A 12,297-nucleotide genomic window follows, 5' to 3' on the forward strand; every position below is an offset into this window, starting at 1 on the left:
GGCTGTGGCAGGAAGGGTTCTCATATCATGTTTAAAAACGTTCACTTTTAATAAATATATAACTAAAGCATAAAGTAGCAGCACCCTGTCATTTGCAATCAGCAGATTATATATTGAAATGGCCACAGAGTTTGTCACCGACATGTTGTTTTAAAACTATATAGTGTTCATTGTTTGGAAATAGTTTCCGCAAATATTTGTCATTTGCTAATCACCAAGTAAAGTATTTTGATTTGTTTTGCTCCTGTTTAAATCTTTGCTTGCATCACTCTTCTAAATTACAAAAAAAATCTTTCATAAGTACTGATATATTTTGAAATACTTGTACTATTCATTTACAAACTGTTAAAATATTGTTAGAGATCAAAACTGACACTTTACAGCCTTTTGTTTCACAATTATTGTCAGATAGCTCACTTGACAACAAGCATTAACTGTAATAAGAGAGAGAAAAGTAAACACCATTTTCCAGGAACAGATGAGCAACAATTAGTAAAAAGACAAACTTACACTTGACCTCTGTCCTTGAGCAGTGGCAAATGTGTCAAGATAAAAACAAGTTTTAAAGGTGTCTTAGTTGTTCATTCAGTTTCTGAATGAACGGAACACCTCTTTTTTTCCCAGCTTAAGTTTACTCGCCAGCACTGACGGGTAAGTGCTAAAAATAGTTCGACCTGATCAGATCTCACTCGCAATTGCATGTGTATTTTTTGTAGGCCTGCTTTAGTATATTGGAAGGTAAGAAGTACATAAAGCATACACAAGTGACTTGAGCCCCATGTCAAGTCTCCTGTCCTCATGAATGGGATATTCCTCCAGACAACAGCAGCTGGGTAGCATACCTTTTCTAACGATAGGTCTGTCTCAAAGTTGGGACGGATTTTATTCAGAAAGGAAAGCGATCTTAAAGTGGCCACCTGTGGCTATCTCTTAAGAAGTAAGCAATTCACTGAGTTTTTAAATGAAGTAGCCTCAAAAATTAAGGCTGTCTTCCAGGACAGCAGTTTCACTTCACCGTTATTTATTATGCTCAGGCAACTTAATGAGCCAGTGCAGTCTTAATGGTTAGACTGCAAAGGGTTCTCTATGGCTAAAAGAGAACTGAAACCTCAGGTGAGCGCACTCCGCTTACCTTCCTTGCGGGGAAGCATTTACCAATGCTCTAAATTCTGAAACTGCCACCTATTCAGCATAATGAGGTCCACTTGTGTCATGAGGAAAGTCCAGTTAATCTGAAGGAAGAGAGCATTACGATACATTTTTGTAAAAATGTTGATAACCTTGGTTTAATAAATGGAATATCAAACTGTCTCCAGGCATGAAGTACTGATTGAGTTGCTTTTGGTTCATTCAGTTTAGATTTGCTTATGTAGGTAATTTTTTAGTCTATGGGTTTAATTTAACACTTGAGGTCTAGAAAAACAATTCTCCTTATTTGTAAATAGAACTATTATTTTAGGGTTGCTTGGATTATTGCAAAATATTTGTTTTCCTTTCACATTTTATGCTATTCCACAATCTAGTGGCGAAAAATCTACGTTTCTGATAGACCTCATCCTGCAGATTCGTCAACTTAAGGATATTTATTCAGCCATCCTGCCTTTCCCAGAAGTAGTTCTTTAGTGCCTCCGAAAGGTGCCAGGCAGCTCTATCTGTGACTCAGCCGAGCCTACATATGGTGTCCCATTGACCCTTCTGCATTGCTGCCATGGTGTTCGGTTTTTCTTCTTCAACTGTGATTAGGCTAAATGTCTCCTCCAAAGGTTTGTTTTGGAACCATTCCATGAGTCCTGAAAGCAGATTTCTGTATTGGATCCTTAAATCATCTGGATGTGGACACCGTAGACTTTAATTCGTCCTGATGCATCCAAATGCCATCAGGGATCTTGAGGCCATGTTTTTCTTGGCCAAGAGTCAGAGGGACACCCCAGAGCATTTACCACTTCTTTTACAGGTAAGTCTCTTTTGAGTAAACAAACTCCCAAACTGTCTTTTGACAAAAAGAAGCTCCATAAGAAGGAGAAATCATTTTCTTCCTTTAGTACATGTTCACAGGACGATTAGGAGTCAGTGTTGTTCAGACTCCAAGCTATTTCATGCCCTTTGATCCGAATCTGAAGCTGCAGAAGATTTACCTGGAATGTCTGTCGCCCCTGTGCAAGGTGGAATGTCAGAACTTGCCTTCAAGAACAGTCTCTTCCTAGGTCTCAGAAAATTGAGACGATGGTGAAGCTATTCATCTCAGACTCTGCTAAGATCAGGGCAAATGTAAGATGATCATAGGTCGACAATCTGCTTAGTTCTTACTTTGATGCATGGCTTTACCTTGATTTGCAAATAGCAAGAAAGCTAGGTACCTCCTCAGAAGGGAAGTTCTCTTGCTCATCTGTGGCCATGATGAAGGAAGTGTTCTCTTTAACCACAGTGGCGCGCTAAGAGTCAGAAACTCAGTGTTTGAGGCATATGAGCTGCAGATTGTACACTTTTTCATAGATAGCCATCTGGTGTTGGGCTTTGTTGTTTTTGTCGAAGAAGTCTTTGTAGTCACGAGGTTGGTGACTCCTCCTTCGGTCGACATTGCGCATGGGCATCGACTCTATCCCTAGATGGGTTTGGATGTGACTTGCTGCGCTCCAAGTCGGTGTTGTTATCAAACCCCCTTTCGATGGGCAATGCCTACTAACCGACGGTAATGTCTCGATCGGGTACCCTTCGACGTGCACCCTCGACGAAATCTTATAACAACTTCGAAAAAAACTTGCGAACTTCAACGCGGGCCGCTGGGCCTATTCGCACCGGTAACGACGGACGTCGATGGAATGGACTCCCTTTAAAAAATTTCCCCAGTTTGGTGCTAAGTTCCCACACTCAGACCTCCTTTCCGTTTGTAATCTGTGCCTCCAGAACATCGAGAGGACAACTGTGAGGCTTGTCTATCCTTCAAATCCAAGAAGACCATCCGGGATCGTCGGGCTTGACGCCGCATGATGTCCCGAGGCACCGGCTCCATTCCGGACATCTACCATCCAGGTCCCGATAGCCTTCCGGAACCAGAACAGGTCTCAGTCTTCGAAGTAGATGACTCCGACGCCGAAGATGACGTCACCCCAGCTCAATGGGCCGTGAGTACCGAGACTCCTGTCCCACCCAAGCCTATACCAAAGGCTCCTGTGACACCTTCGCCCCACACCGAACAAAGACTTCGAGCACCCCACCTTCGGACCCGACTCCAAAGGGCAAAGAAAAGCCTTCCAACTCCGACTCGATCCAGTCACCCAGTACCGAAAAACCATCTTCGGCACCTAAAACGAAGTCTCCCGAGATGCCACACCCCTTCCGTCGGCACTGAAAAAACATTTGGCACCGAAACCGCCAAAAGACCCCTCTGCACCAAAGCAGCCAGATAAGACCTCCGCACCAACGCGGCCCGGTAAGACCTCCGCACTAGAGCAGCCATATAAGACTTCAGCACCGAACACCTCAGAGCCAAAAACATCTAAGGAGAAGCCTTCCATAACTAAGCCTGCTCAACAGAAACCTCCGGATCCCAAACAATCCGCACCAAAGGTCTCGGAGCCATGTAAAGCTTCTATACCGGACACTTGCTAAACAGCCAAGACCAGTTTCGATAGAGAAATCTTCCACACCAAAGAAAACTATCGATTCTGAAAAACTTTTTCTCCCGGATCTGAAGCAAACCACTCTCTTAATTCACCCAAAGGCTGGTCATATAGTTACTACACTACCTACAAAGAGAAAACCAGAACATTTACCAATTGCACCAATTCCTCTAAAGAAAATACATATGGCCACTAATACTTAAACCCCCCCTTCACCAAATAACCGTAATCTACTAATTTCTCCAGCACATTCTCCACAACCAGAGGAAAGTGACGATGCCCATGGGGAGGAATAAGATGAAAATATAATACCATTGAACACTGAGGGTCGTGCTGAGCCACCACAGGATCCAGACCCATGGCATGACTATAATACCAATCCTGATTTACATAATGATCCGGATTTCTACCCCTCAAAACCATTTCCGCCAGATGACAATGTGGGTTTTCCCCAACTAATAAATAGGGCCGCAACATACCATGGAGTCAAACTACACTCAGACCCTGTAGAAGAGGATTTTCTTCTAGAAACCTTTGACCAGCCACAAAAATCATCTCTTGTCTTGCCAATGCTAAAAGATCTTCTTAGACACGCTCCTGAGGTGTTCAAAGACCCGGTTAGAGCTAGGGTCGATCTCTCTATCCAACAGCCCTTTGGGCCTTCTACAAGTGCAGGTTACCAGAGTCTAGCAAATCTTCCCTTGGTATTGCGAAGCGCCATTTCAGAAAACATCACTTCCATCCATTATATCAGCTAACAGGTTGGAATAGGAAGCAATTTAACTGTGCCAGTGGATGCAGTGAAGGGAAATTTCCTGTGTGGCGGCCCAGCTGGAATTGAGGGAAGTGATCTTCCCCCAGATTCTGATGTCCCTCTGTGGACATCTTTGCCACTGCCCAAAACAGGAAATGTCCATGTTTTGTGTTCCATTCACTTACATCTGAGTGGTTTCCTGTGGGATGCCTTCGTGTTTGGCTGCTCTCAAGGCCTTTTGTATGTGTTGCAACTGAGTCTGCTTCTGCTGCCAGTACTGTGGAGGGATGCAGGAGGATCAAGCACAGCTGATCCAAATTGCACTGGATTTTGCAAGAAGGATCTTGTAAGCCGATGTGTTAGCACTCAGCATTCTGATATCTCTTCCTCTCGATCACATGGTTCCAGCAGCAGTGTAGGCCAGTTTTCCACCTCAGTCCTAAACCACAGTGGCTGCATGTGCTTGATCGGTACCAGCTAGAGTCCTTTTGCTCCTTGATAAAGTCAAAGATGCCTTCTTCGATGTCACAAAACCCACTAGGAGGTCCATTTATACAGGCAGATGGATCAGATTTGTGCAGTGGTGTAGGTCAGAAGTCTTGGATCCATTTAATTTAGCCCTTTTTGATGCCTTGTGTTAATTCTGTCTCATGCACTGCAGGTGCTGGCAGTGGCTATAGTGAGTGTACTCCTTATATTGTGCTTGTAAACGTTCCCAAAATTGATCATTCACAGCCCGAATCACACGCTTCCTTAACAAATAGTGACCTACTGATTGCGGAAACACTCGAGATGGTCCTGCAAGTTTTCAAACAATATCACAACGAGGAGGGTCTCTTGGGTCGGTCCATTGCCCAAATCCTCACACGGTGACTGTGATAATTAATTATAGAGACCAAGTGCAGTCTGGGATTTATTACATTTTCTCAGCCATACTGCCTCATCCCCGGGGGGCATTAGAGCCCTTCCGCTGATGCCTTTTAATACCTGTACTTAGTGTATTTAACAAATGTTTTTCTCATTTAATGAAGTTTAATACTAAATTTGTTTAAAAATTATTTTTTTTTTTTTTTTTTTTTTTTTTTTTTGCTCTGACTTCTAGGGCTCATGAGGGCCGATTATTTGATGATGAACAGCTCTTTTTTGCTCTTGGCTGGTGCCAAGAAAGCAAGGCAGTGACCGGTCACACCATTTTCCATTGGGTCATCCATGTACTTAGATCTGATACACCTATTCCAAGAAAGACCATCTTGATGGTATTCATGCAAACTTCACAACAGCCATAGATGCTTCTACAGCTGTCTCCAGAGGCATTCTGATAGCTGACATTTTCCAGACACCCATGTGTTTGTACCTACAACCGTTTTTGACTCCCCACCCAAACAAACATTGACTCGCACTTTGCCAGGGCTGTGCTGTGTGATTTCCTTGGTTAATTGTCATTCCTTATTCTTAACTCCTGGAAGGTATTGCTTTTGCACTGCTTTAAGGTGAGGAAACTGCAGGGTGTTGTAGCCTCAGAAGCAAAAGTTGCTTCTCTTCGGTAGTGGAATTTCTGGTTCATACATGATCTATCCTCAGATTTATCACTGCCCACCCACCACCCCATAAAAGTCAATGCTGTATAGTATGACACCATTGTACGGAAATGTGTTGTGTGCTGTTACTTGCGCGGCTGCTGATGCGTTATGGGTTCCTAACTCACACCTCAAGGGGGGGTGCGAAAAAAGGGGTTGGGACGGATGTCAGCACAGAGGTTGACACATGTCCTATGCTGTTGATGTCATGTTCTTTCCAGGAGATGGTGCTTCAGGAGTGCTGCTGCTGCGGAAATGCTTTTTCACACCATTCTAATGCCTAGTGAACTTCATTATTTAATATTTTTATTTCAAGATTTTTTTAAATAAAAGTGTCATGAAACAGTGGTACAAAACACGCATTACTATAAAGAAGTCAGCCGAAAATATAATGCATCATTCCAGTGTTAATAAAAGGCATAGCAAATTATAAAACACAACCTGGAACGTAAAAGTGAAAAGAAATGAATGGAAGTGCAGCAGTTGACATGACCGTTCTGTAATCAATCTTGTTCACATTCACATCCTTGGATAATAGACAGCATGATATATAAAACATCTGAGAGCACAAAGGATAATCATTGGTGTGCAATCTGTGATAAGTATTAATAGCATAATGAAACAGATAATATTCAAACATAGACAGGATATCAAGCTATGGTATAGGCACATGTATCCAATTCCTGTCTCTTTATTGTAGCGGTACTAATTAGTACAAATGGAAATCAAGACACCGATCTACCAAGTGGTGTGCCAGTGAGTGATGAGGGTGGTTTGGTGCTGACAAAGTAGTTGTCCAACCTTCTCCATACAGGTCTGACCTGCGGTCTCCAAGGAGAGTGTTGAAGGGAATTATTGTCAGCGCCTCTTGATTGAGAGATCCAGTTCAGCCAAGACTTAAAGGTGGCAGCAGTGTTTTTCCAGTTATTGAGCACTGACTTACAGTGAACTATCTTAAGGAGAAAGATCTGCAGAAGGGTCTCTCACCAGACAATGCGACTGAAAATAAATAGCTTTCACTAGTTTTCCCATCACTAATTCAAAATATTTATCATGCTTTGTCATAGTACATTTTATTATTGCTGCAGTTGTATGTACCAGTAGTAGCTTTTAAGAAATCTGTGAAAAATGTTACCTCATCAAAATCGGACTTTGTGAATGATCTGAAAATGAAATCATAAGGTCTGCGTCTTGATGGACAATTGTGGTGTATTGCCCATACAGTCACTCGTATCTGGAGAAATTCCTCAATGAGCACATGATAGAGAGGAGAGAAGATGTGTGGCTCCCGCTAATCTCCTATCGGAACTCTCTGGTCACCGGTGGAGATGATGATAGGCCGTCAGTGAACAGCGGAGGCAGTACCGGGAAATCCTTATCTGTCAGAAGCAAGAAAGGGCGCCCTCCACTACACAAAAAGAGAATGGAAGGTACGTTTTAAAAACCAAAATGGCAGGTGCAAATTTCTTTAGTTTGTTTAAGATTGTCTATTGAGTCATTAATCGTTCTTTAGCTTATTTTTCATGATCACGGTTCATACAGATGCCAAATCCTTCATGATTGCATGTGAACAGAAGTCGTTTCGTTAGATGTATGAGTAAGTTTTTCCGGAAGGCACATGTTTTGTATCATAAAGGTGGTGAAAGCATTTTCTAATTGAATTGTTTTGAAAGCCTAATTGCTGTAATAACTACTACTTTCTCACGGTCCATGTTTCAGAAATATAACTTTCTTTGATAACTTTATTTCGGTCAGAGACCATAAAAGTGCACATAAGCATACAAGCCAGCACAAGTTATTAAAACAATAAATAGTCATTTAAAAGATTTAAAAAAGAGAATTAAACTGTAAGTTATCAATAAGAAAAGACAATTTCATGAATACTAACATTTAAGTTAAAAATATTTGTCTCCTACGCCACATACTAAATAGATATCGAGATACAGCGAACACAATGGGGGGATGGGTGTCACAAGTCAATATTCTACATGCCTGGAAAAATATAACATTATCCATCTTCCTACCAAGTTGCCAGTGTTCTTTTTGCTCCTATTCTGAAGGACAGATTTTAGTTTCTATCTGTTTAGTGTGTTAGTTTTTATTGTGGCATCTCACACAGCAGGCCTCTCTTTACATGCTGCTCGTTTGGCATGAACGTTTAAATGGCGCAGGTCCTTTACAATGTGGAATCCGCATTCAACAAGTCTTCACATTTCATTCAAGTCAACTGCATATAGGACCTGCTTGTAATGAGCTCTTTCCATTGCTCACTTTCTTGTGAGTGGTCCCACTATAATCTAAATTTGCACACCTCATATTTCTCAACTTTCTTCTTCCTAGTCAATTTTTCCTTCTAATAAAAGCTTATTTGCAACTTGCAACTACATTTTATCATATGATTCCACCAGGCATTTATTTTCCTTCTCTCTCCTCAAATTATAATTCTCAGCATCTTTTCCCTGTTTTTAGGTCTCGTGACCTTAAATGCGCGCAAGCGCATTGAGGAGCGAGAATTCAAGTGCTCGAAATCCTCTTCAAACCAAGGGCTTCGTTCCTTGGCGTTTTCTTGAAGTTCACGTGGCCACAGGCACGCGCTTTTGGGCCATAAACTCTGTTCCCCACAGCCTTACATTCATTTCTCCTCCCCCTCCCCAGCCAGCTTCCCCCAGGCCGTAGCAGCACTCCTCCCACACTCCCATACTTCAAAGGCTTATCACTTCACACGGCCGCAGGCCGTTCAAGGCTTATCACTTCACACGGCCGCAGGCCGTGCAACCAGAGCACTTCAGTTGGTGCGCAGCCCCCCTCCCAGCACTGCCTTGTTACTCTCGGCCAGGCTCCGCATTTCACCCATTGAAATAACTTTAGAGCAGCATAAAAGGGTATACAAACAAAGTAATGTAACTAAACAGAACATATATTCTTAACTAAATGTGGCATATACATGGATAATAAATGGAACATATGTAAGCATAACATACCATATGTAGAGTGCAGTGTGCAGAGTGCAGTGTGCAGAGTGCAGTGTGCAGAGTGCAGTGTGCAGAGTGCAGTGCAGATTGTGAGTGCAGAGAGATTCAGAGTGCAGAGAGATTCAGAGTGCAGAGAGATTCAGAGTGCAGAGAGATTCAGAGTGCAGAGAGATTCAGAGTGCAGAGAGATTCAGAGTGCAGAGAGATTCAGAGTGCAGAGAGATTCAGAGTGCAGAGAGATTCAGAGTGCAGAGAGATTCAGAGTGCAGAGAGATTCAGAGTGCAGAGAGATTCAGAGTGCAGAGAGATTCAGAGTGCAGAGAGATTCAGAGTGCAGAGAGATTCAGAGTGCAGAGAGATTCAGAGTGCAGAGAGATTCAGAGTGCAGAGAGATTCAGAGTGCAGAGAGATTCAGAGTGCAGAGAGATTCAGAGTGCAGAGAGATTCAGAGTGCAGAGAGATTCAGAGTGCAGAGAGATTCAGAGTGCACTCAGCAGCACCACAGCACCACTTAGCAGCACCACTCAGCAGCACCACTCAGCAGCACCACTCAGCAGCACCGCCACAGCACCACTCAGCAGCACCGCCACAGCACCACTCAGCAGCACCGCCACAGCACCACTCAGCAGCACCGCCACAGCACCACTCAGCAGCACCGCCCAGCACCACCACAGCACCACCACAGCACCACCACAGCACCACCACAGCACCACCACAGCACCACTCCGCGACATCACAGCATCAATCGGTGCAACCATTCAACAACAACTGGTTCAATTATGTTCTCTCAATGTTTCAAGCTTTATTACAAATGTCACAAAAAGATGTTATTTCACTTCTGTTCTTGGATTTTCATCACAATAAAATACACTGAACATAATCTTCACAAACGTTATTTACAAAAGTTTAAGCTATTGCCAATATGAATTACAATCACTTTTATTTAAGTATTAATTATTTAAAAAAATTAAAAGCCGTTGCTATTTGTAATATCAATACATCTAAGTCACGTAAATACAAAACATGTTGCATTACAAATGCTATAGTCGTCACATGTGCGAAAGTTATAACTATTGGCATTGAAAATGACAAAGCTATTAATTTAGCTATTTTCAAAATCAACACATAAATAAAAAAATTGTCATTTACAAGACCAATAGCTCAAACTTTCATAATGCGAGACCTATTGCATTGCAAATGCTTGTTTTACTTTTTGTTGAAGCCTATTGTGTTGCTGATCCTTCTTACCTCTATCTTCATTTTTTTCTCTCAGTTTTCTTTTTTTTTTTTTTTTCTTTTTTGATAACTTTCTTTTTTCTACATTTCCTTTACAATGCAGCAAGTGCTGCTTTAGATCATATCTTGTGCCCACTCCTGGCATGTAGTGTTGGGTGAAGATGCAAGTTCTTAATCTTATGATAAGAGGACAATAAGAGGTTTCCGTTTCGAGGTGACTTTCAATACCTTCCCTGAAACCCACCGTACACTAGGGCTTAGACTCCACCTTTAAAGTGTTCCATAATCTTTGCACTACAGAAGCCAATATCAGAATCAGACGGTGGAACAATAACTATGCATGTGAGATCTTCGTGGAATTTTCAGTTGCTTCACCAGAGTCTCATACAACTGTTGACCACTTCGGAGCCAGGTCAGATCAAAAAGCCCAGGGCTACATCTCATGAGAATGACTTGAATGGGAGGAGGATATGGAGAACTAATTTTAATTTTGCCTTAACTGTAAATTTGTTGCGATGGTTGGACTAGCTTTTGGTCTGTAACCTCGGCCATCCAAGAGACCACGACTTATCCACTTGTTGAGCTGGTGTAACATTTCGGTGTAAAAAGACCAGGGCCGGACTTGCCGTAGCGGGCACCCGGCAATCCCCCGGTGCACCGCACGGGTGGGGGCCCAGTTTGGGGCACCTGGGGGACGTTTTTGTCACCGGGACGTTTTTGCTGCAAAATCGGCCCTGTAACAAAATCGGCCGAAATCCGGCTCTGGCAAAGAGCTCGGGGCCGGCCGAGCACTTTGCCAGGGCCGGTTTTGGTTCCCAGTCTGGTCCTGAAAAAAGACTGGCGCAGAGGAATAAGACAGCGAGTGCTTTGTAGGCTGTAGCACCAAGTCTCTTATGAGCTGCTGTGCAGGGCATCAAAGGCACTTAATCTGACGAAGAAAGGGCTGGGGCCTTCGGTAGTCCGGAGGATGATGTGAAGCCCAAAATGTGTATTCTCCAACATTAGAGAACTTTCATCTCCACTACCACATGAAACTCACATTACAAACTCCATACACTGAGGATATTTCCTCCTGGCCCTAACTTCAAGCATAGCTTTTGTTCCAGGGCAGAGAGCGGCCCGGGAGATCTATGCCATAAGCCCAGAACCTCCTCCAAAAAGGCTTAGACAGTCAGTACTGCTCACTGTCCCTGAAGCCACTCGAAAGATACATTTGGTGTCAGAATCACAAAGCTCCAGATCCTCAACAAAAGGACGCCCCATTTTAAATCTTCAGAAGGACATGTTCAGAATGCTCACCCTGGAACAAGTTGCCTGCCCTGGATCCAGGAGATTAAATTGTGCTGTTGGATTGGCAGGACACCTATATTCCTGTCTCCTACAGTTTAACTGGCGTTTTCCGCAGTATCAGGTAGATCAAGAGCACTTTTAGTTAACCGTGCTCCCCTTTGGCCTTACTGATGCACCTCAGGTGTTCACAAAGGTGATGGTGGTGGTTGCAGCCCATCCATGAAGGTTGAGAATACCAGCCTCCCATACCCCAAAGACTGGTTGCTGAAGGCGAGCTCACCTTAAACATGAGATATAAACCATATCCAGACGACTTGATGACATTATTTGGCTTTTCCTTCAACTTGCTGAAATAACACCGGACTCCTTCACAACGGCTTCCATTCATTTGAGCCATCTGTGATGGTGCTGAGCTTAGCTGTGAGGCTTTTTGGCCTCCTGCATTTGAATTACACCAGGAGGTACATTTGAGCTCTGCAATGAGAGCAGTGGTGGTTGCTCAACTGCAGTTGGACCAGCAGCATATCCCTCTCCCAAGCCCTCCCAGAACGGTAGTAATGGTTGAATTGTTGCTGGGTTGGTGAGGTCATCTGGCACAGGTGTAGATCGGAGGACTCTGGTCTCCGACGGAGTTTAGGGCGAGTAGCTTGTCCCCATCGGGAAGTTAATGGGTACAGACAACGTGACTGCCCTGTTGTATTGCAAAGACAGGCTGGTGTGGGGCTGTGAGCCCTGTGCTAGGAGGCTCAACGTCTGTGGAAGTGGTTGGAGACTCAGGACACCTCATCAAGCGCCCAGCACCTGGCAGGATATTTAAACGCCAGGATGGACAAATTTAGCTGCCAGAT

At 43.4% G+C, this 12,297-nt stretch overlaps 1 protein-coding gene across 3 annotated transcripts in view; it reads left to right on the top strand.

Moving 5' to 3' along the window:
- The window catches only part of STAG1 (STAG1 cohesin complex component), a 1,346,357-nt gene that overhangs the window by 1,149,235 nt on the left and 184,825 nt on the right, over positions 1-12,297 (top strand). For all 3 annotated transcript variants that reach the window (XM_078665875.1, XM_078665876.1, XM_078665877.1), the window contains exon 29: positions 7,176-7,381. In XM_078665875.1, coding sequence (XP_078522001.1) covers positions 7,176-7,381 — 206 coding nt within the window. The remainder of the gene's footprint in view (positions 1-7,175; positions 7,382-12,297) is intronic.

This window comes from Lissotriton helveticus, chromosome 11 (assembly GCF_964261635.1).
Source record: "Lissotriton helveticus chromosome 11, aLisHel1.1, whole genome shotgun sequence".
NCBI classification, from domain to species: domain Eukaryota; kingdom Metazoa; phylum Chordata; class Amphibia; order Caudata; family Salamandridae; genus Lissotriton; species Lissotriton helveticus.